Source organism: Miscanthus floridulus, chromosome 1, assembly GCF_019320115.1.
Source record: "Miscanthus floridulus cultivar M001 chromosome 1, ASM1932011v1, whole genome shotgun sequence".
Classification (NCBI taxonomy): domain Eukaryota; kingdom Viridiplantae; phylum Streptophyta; class Magnoliopsida; order Poales; family Poaceae; genus Miscanthus; species Miscanthus floridulus.
In genome coordinates this window covers 60,174,794-60,195,480 of record NC_089580.1, presented here as the reverse complement: position 1 = coordinate 60,195,480, position 20,687 = coordinate 60,174,794, and the positions used below count along the sequence as shown (strand labels likewise).

General features: G+C 48.7%; 4 protein-coding genes across 15 annotated transcripts in view; 1 reads left to right on the top strand and 3 right to left on the bottom strand.

Annotated features, from left to right (window-relative positions):
* Positions 1-399: 399 nt before the first annotated feature.
* Positions 400-2,899, bottom strand: LOC136457572 (uncharacterized). The gene is made up of 3 exons (XM_066457608.1): positions 2,803-2,899; positions 750-2,706; positions 400-664 (listed from the first exon to the last, which is right to left on the bottom strand). The coding sequence occupies exons 2-3, from the start codon at positions 2,699-2,701 to the stop codon at positions 400-402; spliced, it is 2,217 nt and encodes a 738-aa protein (XP_066313705.1). The 5' UTR covers positions 2,702-2,706; positions 2,803-2,899.
* Positions 2,900-4,255: 1,356 nt separating this feature from the next.
* LOC136457562 (uncharacterized) lies at positions 4,256-5,119 on the bottom strand. The gene has a single exon (XM_066457598.1). It carries the CDS (start codon positions 5,117-5,119, stop codon positions 4,256-4,258), a length of 864 nt encoding a protein of 287 aa, XP_066313695.1.
* A 4,960-nt stretch (positions 5,120-10,079) lies between these two features.
* Positions 10,080-20,687, top strand: part of LOC136528654 (putative pentatricopeptide repeat-containing protein At1g13630) — a 28,875-nt gene continuing 18,267 nt past the window's right edge. For 2 of the 12 annotated variants that reach the window (XM_066521968.1, XM_066521899.1), the window contains exons 1-9: positions 10,080-10,587; positions 11,216-13,278; positions 13,375-13,479; positions 14,184-14,493; positions 14,578-14,818; positions 14,928-15,011; positions 15,099-15,225; positions 15,317-15,742; positions 15,832-15,932. In XM_066521968.1, the coding sequence (XP_066378065.1) occupies positions 10,218-10,587; positions 11,216-13,266 (2,421 nt within the window). In that variant the 5' untranslated portion in view covers positions 10,080-10,217 and the 3' untranslated portion in view covers positions 13,267-13,278; positions 13,375-13,479; positions 14,184-14,493; ... (3 more) ...; positions 15,317-15,742; positions 15,832-15,932. Of the gene's footprint in view, positions 10,588-11,215; positions 13,279-13,374; positions 13,480-13,939; positions 14,015-14,114; positions 14,494-14,577; positions 14,819-14,927; positions 15,012-15,098; positions 15,226-15,316; positions 15,933-16,052; positions 16,222-20,687 lie in introns of those variants that run through there. The other 10 variants (XM_066521845.1, XM_066521713.1, XM_066522311.1 and 7 more) reach the window with 9 other exon arrangements.
* Positions 16,971-19,047, bottom strand: LOC136457545 (zinc finger BED domain-containing protein RICESLEEPER 2-like). The gene is made up of 4 exons (XM_066457578.1): positions 18,280-19,047; positions 17,974-18,196; positions 17,395-17,883; positions 16,971-17,347 (listed from the first exon to the last, which is right to left on the bottom strand). Exons 1-4 carry the CDS (start codon positions 19,045-19,047, stop codon positions 16,971-16,973), a joined length of 1,857 nt encoding a protein of 618 aa, XP_066313675.1.

The following is a 20,687-nucleotide window of genomic DNA, read 5'->3' as shown; positions in this document are numbered from 1 at the left end:
AGAGGATGGAGTAATGTTAGACTAAATTGCACGGATACGTGGATACGGATACCGGTACGCGATACGGCGATACTCCGATACGCCATTTTCCCCAAAATGCAGATACGGGGATACGGCAATATATATAAAAAATAAAAAATAAAACATACCATAAATATTACATAACATAACATGGTTCAGGGCATAACGTTCAACAGTTCAAGGCATAACGTTCAGGCCATCAAGCCATAATTCAAACTTAGGTACGACACACACACACATAACATAGCAACTAGATTAAGGACACCACATGATGAAATGATAAAACGATAACTGATAAAGTGATGAAATGATGATGCATGAACAGCAGCTGGCCATGACAAACTGGCAATCATCCATCAATCCATCGATCCAACATCTTCAGTCAGACCCAGCAGCAGCACCAGAGCTTTCAGTTATTCCTAGCGCCCCAAGATCTTCTAGAACTCTTTCAAGGTCTAGTTCATCAAGTGACAGATCAGCATGCTCAAGAAAATCAGCACCACCCTCAAAATCAGCCTCAAAAGTATCAGCTCCAATATCCCACATTGCTGATGGACCATGGTGGTATTCTTCAGTTTTCCTTGAAAGAAGGCGCAAGTTCTGGTGTGTGAAAACTAAATCCTCAGCACGGCCAGGATTCAGCCTACAAAAGCAATTTGTAACCAGGAATCAAACTTCATGCAGGCAGTAAAAAATAAGGCCAAGTAATCAAGAGGTAGAATTAGAACCTGTTTCTCAAGGAACTATGGATCAGCCCATAGGTACTCCAATTTCTCTCAGCACAAGAAGATGATGTTGGCTGACCAAGTAATCTAAATGCTAACTTTTTCAGGTCTGGTGCAGAATGACCATGAATTCCCCACCATTGCTTTGGATCCATATAAGTTCTATCCTCAAGTGAGTCAAATGAATTGAATCCAGGCCCAAACAAAGAGAAATTAGCATATTGTTGCTTGATCTTTTTTAGTTCCTCATCAGAAAAATACCTCCTGAAACAAGCATTTCTCATTTCTGAAATTTCCTCATCATTGTGAGGGGCTACTCGGTTTGGAACCTCACTGATCCATGCTTCAGTGTAGTACTTGGAATTTAGTGAGTGTGCTAAGCAGTGCAAGGGGGTGTTACTTTTTGCCCATCGACTCACCAAGATGTCTAGCACAGCTGAGAAGAAGGCAGATTCTTCATGTGGTTCTAGCCCTTCATGACGATAGATCACAGCCTTCACCTTCTCTATCATTGTATCCCACATTTCATATATCAAATGCAGGCATGGCTTGTCAGTATCAGCTGCCCGTATCATAGAATAGATAGGTTCAGTGAAACTGAGGAAGTAGCGCACCTTATCCCACCACACATCATTCACAATCTTGTCTTTGACAAATTGGGCCTGACCTGGATTATCATCCCTGTAGGCAGACCACTTGTCACTCACTACCATCACTGAAAGAGCATCTTTTATAGCAACAAACCTCTTCAACATCACAATGGCAGAGGCAAATCTTGTCTCAGCAATGGCAAGGAATTTCAGCTTGCTATGCTCATTGAACATAAACAGCCTCATAGAGTGATTCATGATGTAATTCTTTATCATGCTGGCATCTGCAATAACCTCGCTGATCCACTGGAATTCATCATGAAGCTCATCCTCAGCGTCCCTAGGAGCACAAATGTTCTTCAAGGCAAGGTTCAAAGTATGCACAACACATGGGGTCCAGAAAATATGAGGGTGCTTCTGCTCAACAATGATACCAGCAGCTCTGCAACTGGAAGCATTATCAGTGATCACTTGCACAACATTTTGTGCCCCAACCTCATCAATTACAGCTAGCATCTTCTCTGAAATGTAATCCTTGGTCTTGGATATTCCTTCAGTGTTGATTGCTCTAAGAAACATTGGACCATCTTCTGTTACAGCCAAGAAATTCAAGAGTGGACGCCTTTGAGCATCTGACCATCCATCTGATACAATACTCACACCTTTAGAGCTCCATGTCGCCTTGATGGGCTGCAGCATTCTCTCGACATGTGTCTTCTCTTGCACAAGAAGAGTTGTTCTCAGCTTGTTGTAGCTTGGAGGGACATATCCTCCAATTGGCCGATTGGCAGCAAACATGAAAGCCTTCCTAAAATATGGGTTACGTGCAAGATTAAATGGCAGGCCTGCTATATAAAACATTCTAGCTATCAGTTCATCAAGCTGGCTACGGACTTCTTGATTGAAGCTAGATTCAATAACTGAGACACCCTTCCTCTTTCTCATCTTCTTGTTGCCCTCAGTAGGAAGTGGAATATCTCTAGGCATGGTCCTGGCAACAGCAGCATTGGCAGCAACAACTTCAGCTTGCAGTTGTTCAAGAACATGTACAATCACCACTCGACAAAACTTTACCCCAAAACTAGAAATCTTTAACAGATGTGCTTTAACTCTAGAGTAGCTTCCTTGAAAATGATGGTCACAAAGTCTACATCTCATCTTTGAGTTGCCCCCCTGACCCTTTCCAATTCTCTCAATTAACTCAACATACCTCCACAGTGGCTTCTTAGCATCATCATCTGAAGGTGGAGGAGTCACACGAGCAGCAGCTAAGACCTGACTTGCAATAGCAGGGTTGTTGGCGACAGGAAATCCTCCACTTTCAGAACCATCAGTAGATGCAGAAGCATTCGAAGAAGTCGCCATTGGATCTAATAACAAGAGGAGAATCATACAAGGAGCAGGGAGATAGCTGAGAAGTGAAGGGAAGGACCAGATAAGAGAAGAGAAGAAAAAAACGGACTCACCGTAGAAGGGGAAGGAGCCGCGGCCGCCGATGGCGTGTGGAGGCGGCAGGGGCTTGAGGACGTGGTCCAGGGAGAGAAGACACAGGCGGAGAGCTGGAGAACGAAGGGGCGGCCGAGCAGCGCTGCTGCCGCAGATCTACGGCGTGCTGCACGCCTGCTTCAGAGGAGCGTGTGTGCAGCGGCGGCGGCTGTTGTGGCCGCACGAAAAGGGATTGCAGAGGGGCACAGCTGAGCGGACGGCTTTTATACGAACCGAATGAGTGGTTTTAAGGGTTGTCAGGTATCCTACAGGTATCGGCAAGGTATCCCAGGAGTATCCGCGTATTTTTATTATTTGAAAATTGCGTTAATTTCCGATACGTCCGGGATACGTATCCGGCAGTATCCGTGTAGTATCCGTATCTGATACGGTATCCGATACCGATATGTGAGTTTTGCGAAGTATCCGCGTTTCTTAGATGTCAGATAAGCTATCCTTGAGCTCTATCCGTCTATTGTATTCATGGGTTGTCAGAGTCCTTTTGAAATCCATCTCCCAACCTTCTTCATCCCAACAGTCTGCCACAGAGCAGTAGGGATCTCTAACCATCTTGTAAACATCCTCATATTGGATTTTCAAGGGGACATCACCGGCCCAAACATCCTGCCAGAAACTGCAATGTTGTCCATTTCCAACTTTATATAAGCCCCCCCCCCCCCCCCCCCCCCACTTAAACAGGTGTTTCACTTTATGAAGCCCCCGCCCAAACTGAGATGAACCCTTATTGTCAGAATGAAAAAAAAAAACTCTAGAATCCATATATTTAGCTTGTAAAATTCTGAACCATAATTCATTGGGTTCCTGCATAATCTTCCAGACTCGACTCGAAGGAGATATTGCCACTGCAGATCGAGCAGCAGCTATGGATTTTTTTTGAAGTATTGCCCTAATACTTATCAATTTTTTCATGCAAAAAGACATGCCAGTGTCACTGGGTGGTTGGTCCTTGAAGACAACGTCCTTGGGCTTGGTGGTGGCAAGCTTTGTTTTGAATAAGCCCTGAGCATCCTTTTTTTAGCAAGTAGGAAATTGATTAGCCGGCTGTGCTAAGAATGGCATGCCCCAGATTGTTGGGATGGCAACAATTGCGCACGAGCATGCTGTGATTGTATCAGCATTTTGTATCCATATTTAGCTTGTAATTTTGCTTTATATAGAAATGAAACATCAAGAGAAAAGCTGTCGCTTGCAGCACCAAAACATTTGCGTCCTCTGTGTTCGCGTGTGTCCACCCTCTCCCGATCGGAATTCTGTCATTTGGCATCAGAGCCGGTCTCCATCGTCGCCATGGCATCCCAGTCGCCCTCCAAGAAGAAGTCGACTGATGCTGATAACGAGGACAAGAAGCCCAGGCCTTCGACCTCGCCGTCACGACGACGTCGTGGGCGCTCCAACAACCGACACCGCTCTGGCTCACGAGTCGTGGAGCGCGTCATCGAGCGACCATCCGCGAACGTCGCGTGGCCGATGCTCACGCGGACGAACTACCCGGAGTGGGCGTTGGTGATGGAGGTGAACTTCCAGACGCTCCGCGTCTGGGACGCCGTCGACATCGGCATCGACGAAGACCCTGATGAAGATGAGCACCATCAAGACCGCCAGGCCATGGCGGGACTCCTGCGCTCGGTCCCCTCTGAGATGTGGGGGACGCTCGGTCGCAAGCGGACCGTGAAGGAGGCGTGGGACGCCGTCAAGGTGCTCCGAGTCGGCGACGGCCGCGCGCGTGACGCCAGCGCCCAGCAGCTTCGCCGCGAGTTCGGCGCGCTCGTCTTCAAGGAGGGCGAGTCCGTCTCCGAGTTCGGCATCCGCATCACGTCGCTCGCCGTGAACCTCCGCACCCTCGGCGACAACATCTCGGACGCCGAGGTGGTAAAGAAGCTCCTGCAGGTGGTCCCTGAACGCTTGTCCCAGGCCGCCGTCTCCCTCGAGATGTTCCTCGATCTGAACACGGTCTCGATCGAGGACGTCATCGGCCGACTGCGAGTGTTCGAGGAACGCGGCAAGCCGAAGGAGATCATGGATGGCATGGGGCGTTTGATGCTCTGTGAAGAAGACTGGGAGGCCCGACGCAAGGCGCGCCGTGAGCAGGAGAGCTCTGGCGGCAGCTCCGGCCCCAGCAACCGCGGGAAGCGCCGAGGGCGCGGGCGCGGTCGTGGCGGCGGCGCAGGATCTTCGTCGCGTGATGGGCGCGATGGCCAGAACGTCGGTGCCGGGAACGCCGGTGGTGGGAAGCCACCGCCCGGCACTCTTTGCCACAACTGCGGCAAGGGTGGCCATTGGGCCAAGGATTGCCGCGGGAAGAAGAAGGGCGCGGCACATGTCGCGCAAGCGGAAGAGGAAGAAGGGGCACTCATGTACATCGCCGCGGACACTGAGGTATGCGCGTCGCCGGACTTGTGCTCTCATCCCACGTCGCCACCACAGGCTGTTCCGCAGGCTCGCGTCCACCTCGTCGAACGAAAGGTTCTGCTCCATCTCAATGAGGAGGAGCAGGAGGTTGTGGGGCCTCGGCGCTGGGTGCTCGACACTGGCGCGACGAACCACATGACGGGGTCGCGTTCTGTCTTCGCCGAGCTGAACACCAACGTCGCCAGGACTGTCAAGTTCGGTGACGGTTCAGTTGTCGCCATCGAAGGAAAAGGCACCGTGCTGTTCGCCCTGAAGAACGGAGAACACCGGCGTCTCGACGGCGTCTACTTCATCCCGAGGCTCACCACCAACATCATCAGCCTCGGGCAGATGGATGAGGATGGCCTCAAGGTGGACATCGAGTCCGGCTTCCTGCGCCTCTATGATCTGCAGCGCAGGCTACTTGCCAAGGTGCAGCGATCGGCAAGTCGGCTCTACTACCTCGACATGAATGTCGTGGCGCCAGTCTGCCTCACTGCCAGAGCCGGTGACGTCGCTTGGCGCTGGCATGAGAGGTATGGGCATCTCAATTTCCAGGCGCTGAGGAAGCTGGGACGCGACGAACTCGTGCGCGGGCTGCCGGTGGTTGATCACGTTGATCAGGTCTGTGAGGACTGCGTGCTGGCCAAGCAAAAGCGCACGTCGTTCCCGCAGACCGCGAAGTTCAGAGCTGAGGAGCAGCTTGAACTCGTCCATGGTGATCTGTGCGGGCCGATCAAGCCGCACACACTAGCCGGGAATGCCTATTTCCTGCTGCTGGTGGATGACATGAGCCGCTACATGTGGCTCACGCTTCTGCGCACTAAGGCGGACGCACCAGCGGCCATCATGGAGTTCCAAGCCCGTACCGAGCGTGAGACGGGCAAGAAACTCAAGGTCCTGCGAACTGACAATGGAGGCGAGTTTACCTCGGTCGAGTTCGCTTCTTACTGTGCAGGTGAGGGAGTCCAGCGCCACCTCTCGGCTCCTTACTCGCCGCACCAGAACGGCGTCGTAGAGCGCCGCAATCAGATGATTGCAGGCACGGCGCGGAGCATCCTGCGCGCACGTGGCGTGCCCGGACGTTTCTGGGGGGAGGCGGTCCACACTGCCGTGTATCTCCTTAACCGGGCACCGACGGCGGCGCTCGAAGGCAAGACCCCGTACCAGGCGTGGTACGGGAAGAAACCTCCAGTGCATTTTCTGAAGGTGTTCGGATGTGTCGCGTACATCAAGCGGCTGCGCCCACACGTCGCCAAGCTAGAAGACCGCGGCCAGAAGGTCGTCTTCATCGGCTACCAAAGCGGGTCCAAAGCGTATCGCTTCTACGACCCCGCGACGGAGCGCGTCCACGTCTCGAGAGACGCGGTCTTCGACGAGAGCACGCGCTGGGACTGGGGGAGTACATCTTCTGGATCCGATTCCGAGCCCTTCACCATCGAGGAGGAATACGAGCTTCCACTCCGAGCTGCTGGAACACCGTCGCCCAGCACGACGCGGGAAGCGTCCACGACGTCGTCCGCCACGCCGGAGTCACCCGCGGCCGTGGCGTTACCAGCATCTCCTGCGCCGGCTGGCACATCATCGCCGCGAACTCCGATCGTTCCCACGGGGACGCAGGCCGAGTTTGTCACTCCACTCAGCGACGACCCCAACCTCGACGCAGATGATGACGAGGACATGGTGCACCGGTACCGCAGGCTGGACAACATCATCGGCTCTGGAGCCGTTCCAGGCCTGGCGGACCGTGATAGAGTGGAGGCCGAGCTGCACTCGGTCAGTGTGGAGGAGCCACGGTCGGTGAAGGAGGCCGGAGGCGATCCAAACTGGATTGCCGCGATGGAGGAGGAGATGAACTCCATTCGGGAGAACGGGACCTGGTCCCTGGTGGAACTCCCGCGTGGCCACCGTGCCATTGGCCTCAAGTGGGTCTATAAGGTGAAGCGCGACGAGAACGGGAACGTGGCCAAATACAAGGCACGCCTCGTCGCCAAGGGTTATGTGCAGCGCCCTAGTATCGACTTTGAAGAAGTCTTCGCTCCTGTGGCTCGGTTGGAGTCGGTGCGACTGCTCCTCGCCATAGCAGCGCACTACGGCTGGGGCGTCCACCACATGGACGTCAAATCGGCATTCTTGAATGGTGATCTCTAGGAAGAGGTTTACGTTCAGCAACCGCCGGGGTTCGCCGAAGGCACGCACCAGCACAAGGTACTGCGCCTGCACAAGGCGCTGTATGGACTCCGGCAGGCGCCACGAGCGTGGAATCAGAAGCTCGACGCCTCGCTGTTGGCGCACGGCTTCACTCGCTGCATCAACGAGCACGGGATGTACACCCGTGGAGGAGGAGCTGCACGCCTGATCGTAGGCGTGTACGTGGATGATCTAATCATCACAGGTGGCAACGCTGGAGCGGTGAACAAGTTCAAAGCTGAGATGATGAACACGTTCCGTATGAGTGACCTCGGACTCCTCTCATACTACCTCGGTCTGGAGGTGACGCAGGGTGCGGGCGGCATCACCCTTCGGCAAGGAGCCTACGCCACTAAAATTCTTGAGAAGGCGGGGCTGGGCGCTTGCAAGCCGAGCGCCACTCCCATGGAGATGAAGCTCAAGCTGTTGAAGGAAGGAACGACACCGAGTGTTGACGCTACTGACTACCGCAGCCTCATCGGGAGCCTCAGGTACCTGTGCAACTCTAGACCTGACTTGGCCTACGCAGTTGGGTACTTGAGTCGATTCATGGAAGCACCTCGGGAGGAGCATCTTGCTGCCGTCAAGAGGGTGCTCCGCTATGTGGCAGGGACAGTACATTGGGGCTTGCACTACTGTCCCGGAAGAAGAACAGAAGGAGTCCCCAAGCTGGTTGGCTACTCTGACAGCGATCTCGCCGGAGACGTCAATGATCGGAAGAGCACTAGCGGGCTCATCTTCTTCCTTGCAGGTGGACCGGTTGCCTGGCAATCGGCCAAGCAGAAAGTGGTCGCGTTGTCCTCATGTGAGGCGGAATACATTGCGGCCGCCGGAGCTGCGTGTGAAGCAGTTTGGCTAGCACGCTTGATGGCTGAGCTCGTCGGAGGAGCTGTCTTTGCGCCGAAGCTCAAGGTAGACAACAAGTCTGCCATCTCCCTGATGAAGAACCCGGTGCATCATGACCGGAGTAAGCACATCGACGTGAAATTTCACTTCATCCGGGAATGCTATGAAAAGAAGCTGATCGACGTCGAATTTGTTGGCACTGAACTGCAGCTGGGAGACATTCTCACGAAAGCTCTTGGGCGTGTTCGGTTTCAGGAACTTCGTGGCGAGATCGGCATGAAGAATTTAGTCTAGCAGCTCTAGGGCTTAGGAGGAGAATGTTTTGAATAAGCCCTGAGCATCCTTTTTTTAGCAAGTAGGAAATTGATTAGCCGGCTGTGCTAAGAATGGCATGCCCCAGATTGTTGGGATGGCAACAATTGCGCACGAGCATGCTGTGATTGTATCAGCATTTTGTATCCATATTTAGCTTGTAATTTTGCTTTATATAGAAATGAAACATCAAGAGAAAAGCTGTCGCTTGCAGCACCAAAACATTTGCGTCCTCTGTGTTCGCGTGTGTCCACCCTCTCCCGATCGGAATTCTGTCAAGCTTGCGGTAGACGGCGACGAACTTGGCCTTGAAGGCACGGAAGGCGACCTTGTCCACCTCGGTGTCGCACAGATCCTCGTCCGCCTCCTCCAGCCGCTTCGCATGTTCCAGCATCTCCCGATTGCCCCGCTCCCTCGCCTCCAGCTCCTTGGACCCTTCCAGCCCAAATACCAGTTCCAGAGGCTTGGACGGCAACTGCTCCCGCTGCCGCTTGTCGTCTGACCCTAGAGGCAGAGGGCCGGCACAGGGGACCAAAACGCCGGCACGAACGGCAACTTACTCAGGGCCTCAGGGGTGTTTGGTTGACTCTTACCACTAAATTTAGACCTATTTAGTCTTATTCAGTTATTTTTATCCAAATACTACGATTAAATGGACTAAAAAGTGCATTAGCTAATTAGTCACCTAAGTGTTGCTAAAGGGACTAAAGCTCACTTTTTAGTCAGGCTGTCTCACATTTTAGTCACTTTGCAGCCAAACACTCTGACTAAAAGGGACTAAAAGGCCTCTTTTAGTCTATTTTAGTTTATCAAACTAAACAGAGGATGACTAAACTCTAGGAGCTAGTTTAGGTGACTTTAGGAGGTGTGAAACAAACACGCCTACCAAAGTAACCTTCACGGGCTGCCGTGGGATCCTCCTCCATCGCCCAGGCTTCCTCTGCCTCCCTGCTGTCGCCGACATGGCACCAGGCGACGACCCGCTCCCTCAGAATCCTTCTGAGCCTAAGGCCGGCGCCGAGCCCGGCGGTGCAGCAACGTTGCCTCCTTCCACGGGATCGTCTATGGTTTGGTCTTCCATATCTAGGTCGGGCTGATCGATCTACCAGAGCTAGAGGCGGGGGCGCCCCTCGGCGTCGCGGAGATGGTGGGAAGCACGGCGGAGGTGCGGTGAGCGAGGGCGGCGACGATCTGGGAGATAGCTGAGGCATGATGGGCCTTTTCTTTCTCAATGAGACACTGCATTGAATTCGGGTTTACTTGCATATGTACACCACTACTTCCCTACCAAGGGAGACCTGAGAGATTAGCTAGCTGCATTCTATATAACTATGCAAAAAAAAAAGGCATCACTAAGCTTGGACCAGTGTTTGTATTTTAGCCCCTAGGAGCTAACCCAATGCCGTCTGACGGCATGTCATTCAGCCCACTAACTCCAAGCCCAAAGATCTTTTGGCCCATAGTCATTTTCACACTTTTCCTCTCCTCACACAAGCAAAAACCCCGACCGGACCACACGCGCCGCCGCCGCGCCGCCGTTAAGCCTCCTCCACATGCCCGCCGACAAGCGCACGGAGGCCCTTCCACAACCATAGGCTGCCGCCGCGCTCCCCCGCCATGAGACCCTGCCCCACTTCGGATGCCCTTTCGACCACACATCCCCCTCCGCCTCCTGCCTCACCTCCAGCACCGCACTCCCCGCCCACCCAGACCTCCACGTAGACCGCTCTCCTACTCTCCCGCGGCGGCGTTGTCGGCGGCTGGAACAGAGTCCGAGGAGGAGGCGGTTGTGGGTAGGGACGCGCCTCTAGCCCCTCCCCGCGCAGGCGGGCCGGGAGGTGGACAGCCTGGGCGTGGCTGGGCACGGCAGGGGTCGCTCGATGAGAACAGGGCGGAGCTCGAGCGGAAGGCCTCTATCGCCGCACGGTTCAGGCACTGCCATGAGCTTCTGTGGCAGACTAGGTGGCGGGAGATGCGCGACGGGTTGGCCCAGATGGTGGACGAACAAGGTGAGCTCGGTGTGAGTGCTTGACTGCTTGTGTTTGTATATCTAAGTAGTTGTTGCTCTTGCCGGGAACATGAAAGCACAGTTATTCATGAATCCTAGCTGCAATTGCCATGCTCTTCCCTTAATTTTGTCTGAAGGAAACAGTATTTGCCAAGAGTGGGTTGCATTTTTCGTGCTGTTAATTATATTTTGATTAAATCTAGGGTCATCTGTTAATATACTGAAATTCCTATGCTGGTAATCGTATTTGTTTGAAATTTGTGATCATCTGTTACCGAGCTGCAACTTTCATGCTGCTAGAGTGCTAGTTGTATATTTGGTGGAAGTGTGAAGAGACAAACTATGTATCTAGACATAGCATATATCTAGGTGCATAGCAAAAGCTATGTATCTAAAAAAAGCCAAAACGACTTACAATTTGGAATGGAAGTAGTAGTAGTTTTGTCTGCAGAAAGCAAACTCATAGCAGGATCACTAGCCAAATTTTGCAGATTGTCACTTAGTGTATGCATAAATATTCTTTCACATGTCTTGAAAATGGTAGGATTTGTATCTCAATGCATGCAACCACACAAAACATTTAAACGTAACCTTTTCTGCATTCAATTTTACCATATCTTTTGCTGTAGGTTCTGATTCTGCTCCGACTCTATGTGATATTCTGTGGAGTGGATTCAGGGAGTGGGATTCAAGCAGCATTGTGTGGGATGCTCTAGCAAATAGTTATGCTAGAGCTCAGATGAATCATGACGCTCTTTATGTTCTTAGTAAAATGAGCAGCCTAAACATGCAAATCTCAATAACCACCTATGACAGTTTGTTGTACAGTCTAAGAAAGGCAGATGTGGCACTGGAGATTTTTAAAGAGATGGAGTCATGTGGTATTCCCCCCAGTGATTATTCCCATAGCATTCTCATAGATGGCCTCTGCAAGCAAGATAAAATTGGAGAAGCTTTATCTTTCCTTCAAGAGATTAGGAAAGAGGGGAAATTCATACCCTTGGGGATGACCTTTAACACCCTCATGTCTGCATTGTGCAATTGGGGGTTCATTCAGGATGCAAAATCAGTTTTCTGCCTGATGTTGAAGTATGGATTAAATCCGAGCAGGCACACATATTCAACCATTATACATGGTCTATGTAAAATAGGTTCTGTACGTGAAGCATTCAATATTTTTCAGAGTGTGACAGAAGAAGGAATGGAACTTGATATTGTCACTTGCAACAGCCTTATTAATGGCTTTCGCTTGCATGGTCATACAAGAGAAATTCCAAAAATGATTGAGATGATGAGGGGCCTAGGTGTCGAACCCGATATTGTTACTTATACTATACTTATTGCTGGCCACTGTGAAGGTGGTGATGTTGAAGAAGGGATGAAGATAAGAAAGGACATCTTAGGCCAAGGTATGGAGCTGAATATTGTCACATATAGCGTTCTTATCAATGCTCTCTTCAAGAAGGGCCTGTTCTATGAGGTCGAAAACCTACTTGGCGAGATATGCAGTATTGGTCTGGAATTGGATGTCATTGCATATTCCATCCTAATCCATGGGTACTCCAAGCTAGGAGAAATTGGAAGAGCACTTCAAGTCTGGAATCTAATGTGCTGTTCTCAGACGGTAACTCCAACTTCAGTAAACCATGTATCTATTCTTCTAGGCCTTTGCAAGAAAGGATTCCTTGATGAAGCAAGGTCATATTTGGAAACTATAGCTAGTAAATATCAGCCATCCGATGTAGTCCTCTACAATGTAGTTATTGATGGTTATGCAAAAGTGGGTGATATTGGTAATGCCGTTCAGCTGTATGATGCAATTATTATGGCTGGTATGTGCCCAACCATTGTAACATGCAATTCTCTTCTATATGGTTACTGCAAATTTGGGGATCTGCATATGGCAGAGAGCTATTTTACGGCTATTCAGTTAAGTGATCTGCTGCCAACAACAGTTACATACACCACCTTGATGGATGCACTCTCTGAAGCTGGGAAAGTTCATTCCATGCTAAGTCTTTTTAAAGAAATGACTGGAAAAGGTATCAAACCAAATGCAGTAGCTTACAGTGTAGTTATTAAAGGACTTTGTAAGCAGTTCATGTTTCATGATGCCAAGAATGTTCTTGATGATATGTGTAGAGAAGGTTTTGATGCTGATCCAATACCTTACAACACGCTTATACAAGGTTTTTGTGAAACGCAAGACGCCAAAAATGCTTTCGGTGTGTATGAACTAATGGTATTTCGTGGAGTGATGCCCACGCCTGTTACTTATAACTTGCTTGTTAATGTGCTGTGCTCAAAGGGACTAGTTATTCACGCTGAAATGAAACTGGAGTCCTTCAGAAAACAGGGTGCCAAGCTGAGAAAATTTGCATACACAACACTTATCAAAGCTCAATGTGCAAAAGGGATGCCTTACAAGGCTATTATGTGGTTTGGCAAGCTTCTAGATGCAGGGTTTGAGGCATCTATTGAAGACTTCAGTGCAGCAATCAACCGACTATGCAAAAGACAGTTCACCAAAGAAGCTTTGATGCTCGTACCGATCATGCTCTCTGTTGGTGTTTATCCAGATATTCAACTATACCGTGTATTGGGTACAGCTGTACAGAAGAAAAATGAGTTATTCTATTTACCCATATTGCAAGCCCTTGCTATCAAAGCTGGTATTTAGTACTTTGAGCATGTAAGTGAAACTGCCTGGTCACTGTTCTTAACAAGCCACATCACACAGGCTGACTAACCCCTTTTGTATTTTGTATCCATGTTTGTTGCTCTGCAGCTTGCGGTGTTCAGCTGCAATATCTGCCATGTTTGAATAGATGGGCATTTAGGACTGTTGCCCACTGTCAATCGCTGGGTCAGTATGATTGTGCCAAAGCACAAGGTTAGCTAAAGTTTTGACATCCATTTACATCATTACATGATGCGATCAGTATATTTTACCAAGAATGCTAAGATCCTAAGATCATAGTTTGTATTTGGTTTTACCACATGTTCTTGTGCAATTAGCGCCAATGAAAATGTACTTAACTTAAGGTTACCATTTTGGTACTATCCATTATCTTTCAGTTACATGTTTATGATACTGATTCTTATCATGATTTCTGAATTCAGACTTTACTATTACTAGATTTCGCTGGCTTGCGAAACTATTGACCTTGTGCATGTAAAGCAGTGTTCATGCAGGCAAATGCATGCATCAGCTATGAGCTATCCAGCTACACCTGCACACAAGCAAATATTTTGCCTAGTTATATGTGTCATGAAATGACTTGTTTTGTTTGAAAAAAAAAGGAATTGTTACTTTGCTAGTTTGCTTATTCTTTAATCTTTTACCAAGCAAGATGTGCAAACGTGAACTTGTATTTACGGTCCAATGGTGACGCAGAGATGGTGTGGAAACTAACTTGTTTCTTTTGGTAGGTCAAAGATATCTTTTCCTTGGCTGAATTTATCTTTTAGCCCTACTTAACTCTTTTCATGTTTTCATGTGCCGTGGCTTGGTAATGGGCCATCAAGTTCTAAGGGCTGAACTCGAATCCTAACTCGTGGGTTGTTTCTTTTGGATCATGTATGGGCTCTTCAAAGAAAGGGGCTGGATTAGATCAGAATTTATGTTAGAAGGATTGGATTCTCGACGTGGCCTCATGTAGCCGCGTGGATCTTGGATAGGAGGGAAAGGCCATTCGTCTCAGCACCCAGCACATAAGCCCGCCAGCTAGGGTTGAGCAGAGGCTGTGGCACTGTGCATCGCTGTGAAGCAGACTGCTCCTCCATCCTCTCCAATATCCTGCACCATTAGGGGTTCGGGTGACCCTGAGGATGGTGGTTACCTTGAAGATCCCGGTGCCATTGCTTCTTCGCTACTTGGCCTCTCCACCGCCAGCAACCGTCCCAGGTACGTACCATTCCTCCCCCAGTTTTCTCTATAATTGATCCCTCCTATCTCATAGCTACTCGTGATGCCCTGCATGTTTCACAGCTCTCCCAAGCGTTTGCTTCAAGCATGGACTGGGGAACAAATCTAGCTGCCCATTCTTGACGCCTTCCCGTCCAAGGAGGAGCAGGCAGGAACTCCAGCATACAGTGGTCCTTGGCGGCACCTTCGAGCGTCTCCATGACGGCCACCGCTGCCTTCTCAGAGTTTACTTGGATGCAGAGCAAATCAGGAGAGATGATTTAGAATCTCTCGGTTATGTTCTTATGTACTTTCTTAGGGGCAGGTTTGTTTGTTATCAATCTTTTCACCCATCTGTTGTAAACATGTAATGGTTCCACGCATGCTTCTGTGAATGGATGTAACATTTCATTGGTGCTTTTGTCTTTGAACAGCCTACCATGGCAGGAGCTGAAAGCAGGACCAAGATTCAGAAATATGACAAAATCAGAGAGAAATAGATGCTTATTCCTGTGGAGGTGGCTCATAAATTAACTCTCGACAATTCATTTTTTTTATGAGAACTGCAGTAGGCAGACATTCATAAATTCTTTATTATGGGTTAGGTACTCTGCAAATCGTATACATCAGAGTTTATCTCCTACTTTCACTACTGTCGTTCATTGTGGTTTTAAGACAAGCCTGATTATTCTTACCTGAAGAGACTATTCTGTGATCTCTTTATTCAGGAAGGTGTGATTTTAGTGCGCATGTTTATTATTCTTTTTGCATTTTCTACTAGAACATCCTGTAATTGGTATTTCTAATTGTGTTACTTATGCAGGATACCAGTTTGACTATGTGTTTGCTGGACCATTTTGAAGCATCCTCAGGCTGCAACCCGCGGATGAGGGTACGTAGTTGTCCTGTGTTTCTGTTTGATGGACTTATCCCATCTGTTTGCCATTATCTAGGCAAGTGAAAGAACTAGTGGAGGTGCTGGACCTTAAATGGATAAAGGGTGTGTTTGGTTCTGAGAGCCAACTCGCCTGACCTCACCTTGCCCTGCCGGCACAAACAACGAGAGGCTCGCCCAGGTCGGTGAGCCATTGGCTCTCTCCCGAAAGCAAGAGAAATCATTGCTAGCACAGACCCCGAGACAGGCAGGCAAGAAAACCAAACGGCTAGACTCAGCTAGAAATCTCGCTTGGCAAGGCAGCATAGTTTCGGTCCAAGAAACCAAACGTGCCCAAAATTGAGAAGACCCCAGGTTTGTGCTTCTGCTCTTGAAAATTTGTGTAACAAATCTATGATAAAAACCAGACATACGTTTGTGCATGCATGCTCCTTTTTGTGCAGGAGAGGCGTCTGGTAGAAGGAATCCTAGTGGTTCTGTGAATCCGAGTGGCAATTATGCTCAACAACCACATGAGACCATATCTATGTCATTAAAGGAAATTGTAAGTTAAACTTCCCTCCGCCCCTTGTATGATCTATGAACATTCAGTGATGTTGTATCTTTCCTCATGCAGTCCTCTGAATCTCATGAGCTTTCCTTGTGCATGTTGTGTTACTTGTAGCTGTACCTGCACTCTTGCTGTACAGGATAATATGTAGCCGCACTCCTCTATAGAAGTGGTTGAGGACAATATGATAAAAAATAGCAGTTGCTAGAACTATTTGTGTTTTCCTTGATTGATAGCTCATGCCCTGTTTTCCTGGATAAAAGAACTTTGTCAAGGACTGTACAATTCGTTGATGGCAGTATATATGGCCATCGGGCCGGCCCGGCTCGGGCACGGGCCAGGCACGGCCCGCTGGTGTCGGGCCGGCACGGCACGCCGTGCCCCCCGTGCCGTGCCTTACCGGGCCTCGTGCCCCGTTGACAGCCCAAGCACGGCCCCTCGGGCTGAAATTCGGGCCGTGCCGCCCGCACAGCCCGGCCAAAACTTGCGGGCCGTGCCAGCCCACAACCCAAATTGTAGAAAACCGCTCATCAGATTCTTAATCAACAGCACATTCATAATTTTGATAAGTCATTCACAGAATCACAAAAACAACTTAACTATTTAACAACTTAATAGCAAGACTCAAACACAACAAAAGACAGAGATTTAAAGATAGAAATGAGCTGTGTGCAATGGTGCCTCATTAAAAACCTTTTTGGGTAAAACTCACCCTTGTGAGAAACCCCAAAAAGGGAAAAAGAGTGCAGCACAGCTCTTATAATGTTCAAATGTTCACAATACAAATACCAGATACAAGCATTATGTCTCAACTCTCAAGCCTCACAGGTCTCAATCTCAACTCTCTCAAACTGAACTCTCAACTCTCAGCTCTCAGGTAGCAGCAGAAGCAGAAGCAACAGAAGCACTTGCAGATGTGCTAGCAGAAGGAGGCCCAGATCCATCTTCAGGAACATCAAGATACAGATTCTCAAAGGACTCTGCCAGCTCTTGGTTGTCAGCAGAATGTTGAAGTCTTCTATCACCCAGCTCCTAGTCCTTGATGCAAGCAAGCATCTCCACATGTTCAGGCAGAAGTCTTCGGCGCCGCTCCTCAATAATCCTTCCTGTTAAACTGAAACATGATTCTGAAAAGACAGTAGAAACAGGAACAGCCATAATATCTCTTGCCATTATAGAAAGAACAGGATAGGTTAGTTTGTGGTCACGCCACCAGAGAAGCAAATCAAAATCATCCTCATATGCAGTGACATTGTCACTATCCAGATAAGTTGTGAGCTCACAAGCAACAGAGGCAGCAGATTGAGTTGAAGTGGAGACAGAGGCAGGGGGAGGATGACCAACAACAGCTGATGATCCAGGGCCGCCAAAGATCCTTCCCCATGCTTGTATCCTCTTACCTGAGTTGACTGCAGGATGTACAGGCCTTTGAGTATTACCAGCACATTAAACAAACCTCTCAACTTAGCTCTAGGATCAAGAATGAAAGCAATAGAATATAACAGAGGTATATTTTCCCAGTACTTAAGATATTTAAGCTTCATAGGATAGACAACAACCATTAGATTTTGATCTTTTTCATTTTCATGCAAATGATGAGCAATGTCAAGCATATGGTGCAGAATTAGTGGACTAGTTGGATAGTAAACACCAGATAGAACACATGTTGATTCATAAAATAATTCCAGGAACTCCAATATCTTGGCAGCAATGAGCCAATGTCTTGGAGTCAACAATGTGCAGCCAAAATTTGCATTAATGAACACAGAAAAAACCTCCTTGTAAGGTAGCAAGTGTTTAAGCATAAGGTATGTAGCATTCCATCTCACATCTATATCTAAACCAAACTTTCTAGGTCTAACACCCTGAGCATTGCAATAATTCTTAAACATGGCAATTCTGTGATTAGATGAATTTAAGAAGTTAATAGCAGTTCTAAAATCCTCTGTGTAAGTTTTAAATCTCTTTAAACCAGATTTCACAATTAAATTAATGATATGACAAGCACAACGCTGTTGCATAAGATTATATTTACGCTTATTAGGATCTGATGAAGTAGGTGTTGGATCAGAACCTAAATAACATGCAAACATGGGTGTCAAAGTCTCCATTGCCTTAGCATTGGAGGAAGCATTGTCTAGAGTAACAGAATAAATCTTGTCAATCATACCAAATTCCTGAACCATACAAGCAATTTTTTCAGAAATGTTCTCACCAGTGTGCTTCACCTCAATCAACCTGAGGCCAATTACCTTTTTCTGTAGCTCCCAATCTGCACTCACATAATGTCAGAAATGTTCTCACCAGTGTGCTTCACCTCAATCAACCTGAGGCCAATTACCTTTTTCTGTAGCTCCCAATCTGCACTCACATAATGAGCAACTACACTAATGTAGTCCTCCTTAGCATTTCTAGACCATATGTCAGATGTCAAAGCAACAGATGATGCACCAGACAAAACATGATTCTTAAGCATATTACGACGTTCAGTAAATAGAGCACGAAGGTCTCTAGTGGTGGACTGTCTAGACACCCTACGAAACCTAGGGTTATGAGCACGTTGAATGTACTCCTCAAATGCATCTGTATCACCAATACCCAAAGGCAAATCAAGCCTAGCAATCAATCTGCAGAGTTCAGTTCTAGCTACCTCAAGTTTATAATCCCAGTTATGCACAGAACCATCAGGATTGTAAGATAGCCTAGATTGAACCCTGTCACGTTGATCAGTTTTCTGCCTACAAGAGTTCTGGTGCCTCTTCAAGTGACCAGTGCCAGCACTAGATCTAGCAGACAAGGTTGACTTACACATTTTACATTTAGCTTTAGTGCAAATCTGTACTCCATTCATAGTCTCAAATATCTCTTCAAAATCATCCCAAACAGGAGATTTACGCTTACCAACCTTACCATTACCAGCAGCAGCAACAGATGGAACAGAGCTGTTGGAGTTGGAGCCGACCGGGTTCGCAGACGTCGTCGCCCCTTCACCACCGTCGCCGTCTCCGAGATCGACACCGAACAACGCAGCAGCGTCATCACGGATGTCGTCGTCGTTCTCGCCCTCAGGGGCCATGCCAGGCGGAAGCTCGCCATCGTCTTCAGCCATGGCCGCCTCTCCAGCACCGTACCTCAACGGTGCGGGTGTGAAAGGACCTAGGATGCCGCCTAGAGGGGGGTGAATAGGCGTTTCTGAAAATTAACACCTTTAAATGCGGAAACAATTAGAAAGGGGGAGTTTCCAAAATGGAAACTCCAAATCAAGAGTACTACCACCCCTCACAAGTTAGCCACAAAGTAAACAAGGTATAAAGAATATATCTAGAAGCTACAACCCTGCAACACCAAGTTAGAACAGAGAATAAATATTTTCAGTGGAGGCAGGAAATACCGGACGTGTCCGGTATGAATACTGGACGTGTCCGGTATACACGATTTCTGCAGATCAGCCCCGAACTTGCTCCTTTCGATTTCTATCTTCAAACCAAACTGCAGGCACCTAATGGAGATGACAATATACACAGAGAACCTGCAGCACAGCTAGAGCAACACAAATATCAAATGAAATGCGAATTAAGACACGATATTTGTTTTACCGAAGTTCGGACTCGTTCGAGTCCTACTCTCCGTTGAGGGGGCTGCGGGCGACCCAGCGAAGGTCAGCCCTAGAGGGTACCACGAAGGTCACTCTAGCCAGAGTCTTTTCCAACTCCTTTTCCTCCTTCCACTAAATGATTCCGAGGCGGCGGAATCGACCGTTACAAACTTTCTGAAACAACCACAATCTCTCGGTTGCTCTCCGGCGACGCCTAGCCGTCTAGGACCGAAGAGTCCAAGAGTAACAAATGCGAATCACGAGATTGACAATATGCACAAGTGCTCAAGTGGTGGCTTGCTCTCTTTTTCAAATTCTTTCTCAACCCACAAATTGATTTTGCAATTTGGATCACACACTCACTAAGAGAGGGTTTAGGAGAGTTGGCAAGGCTCAAAAACATGTGTCTATCACAGCAGAATCAGCAGCCTCCAAAGGTGGAGGCTTGGGGGTATTTATAGCCCCCTTGAAAAACTAGCCGTTGCAATACCGGACATGTCCGGTATGCATACCGGACACGTCCGGTATGACTCACACTGCGCCAACGGTAACTAAGTTACAGTGAAGTTGTGAGGTGTCGGAACTCCCGAAGAATGCCGGGACTTCCGACCGTCGGAACTCCCGACTCAAGTCAGAACCCCCGACCCTCAGTAATTTTGAAAAACATGTAACTGAGTTAAAGTTAGTGAGGTGTCGGAACTCCCGACACATGTCGGAACTCCCGACCGTCGGAACTCCCGACTTACATCGGAACTCCCGACTCTCACGGCTTTTGAAAACTAGCCGTTGGCCTCTGGTCATCCATACCGGACACGTCCGGTATGAATACCGGACATGTCCGGTATGACCAGGACAGTGAACCCTCCAAGTCAGTTGAAGTGCGACACGTCGGAACTCCCGACCCATGCCAGGACTCCCGACCGTCGGAACTCCCGACCTGCGTCGGAACTCCCGACGAACCAACCCGAGAACAACAGGTATACAGCTGCTGGACAAATACCGGACACGTCCGGTATGAATACCGGACACGTCCGGTATTGCCAGACCAGCAAGTGATCAGTTAGCACTTTTGTCGCTCAAATACTCAAAACTCACATGGGTTGGCTTGAGCACTTATGAAACATTATCTATCAACATGATGCATCCCTCTTAAT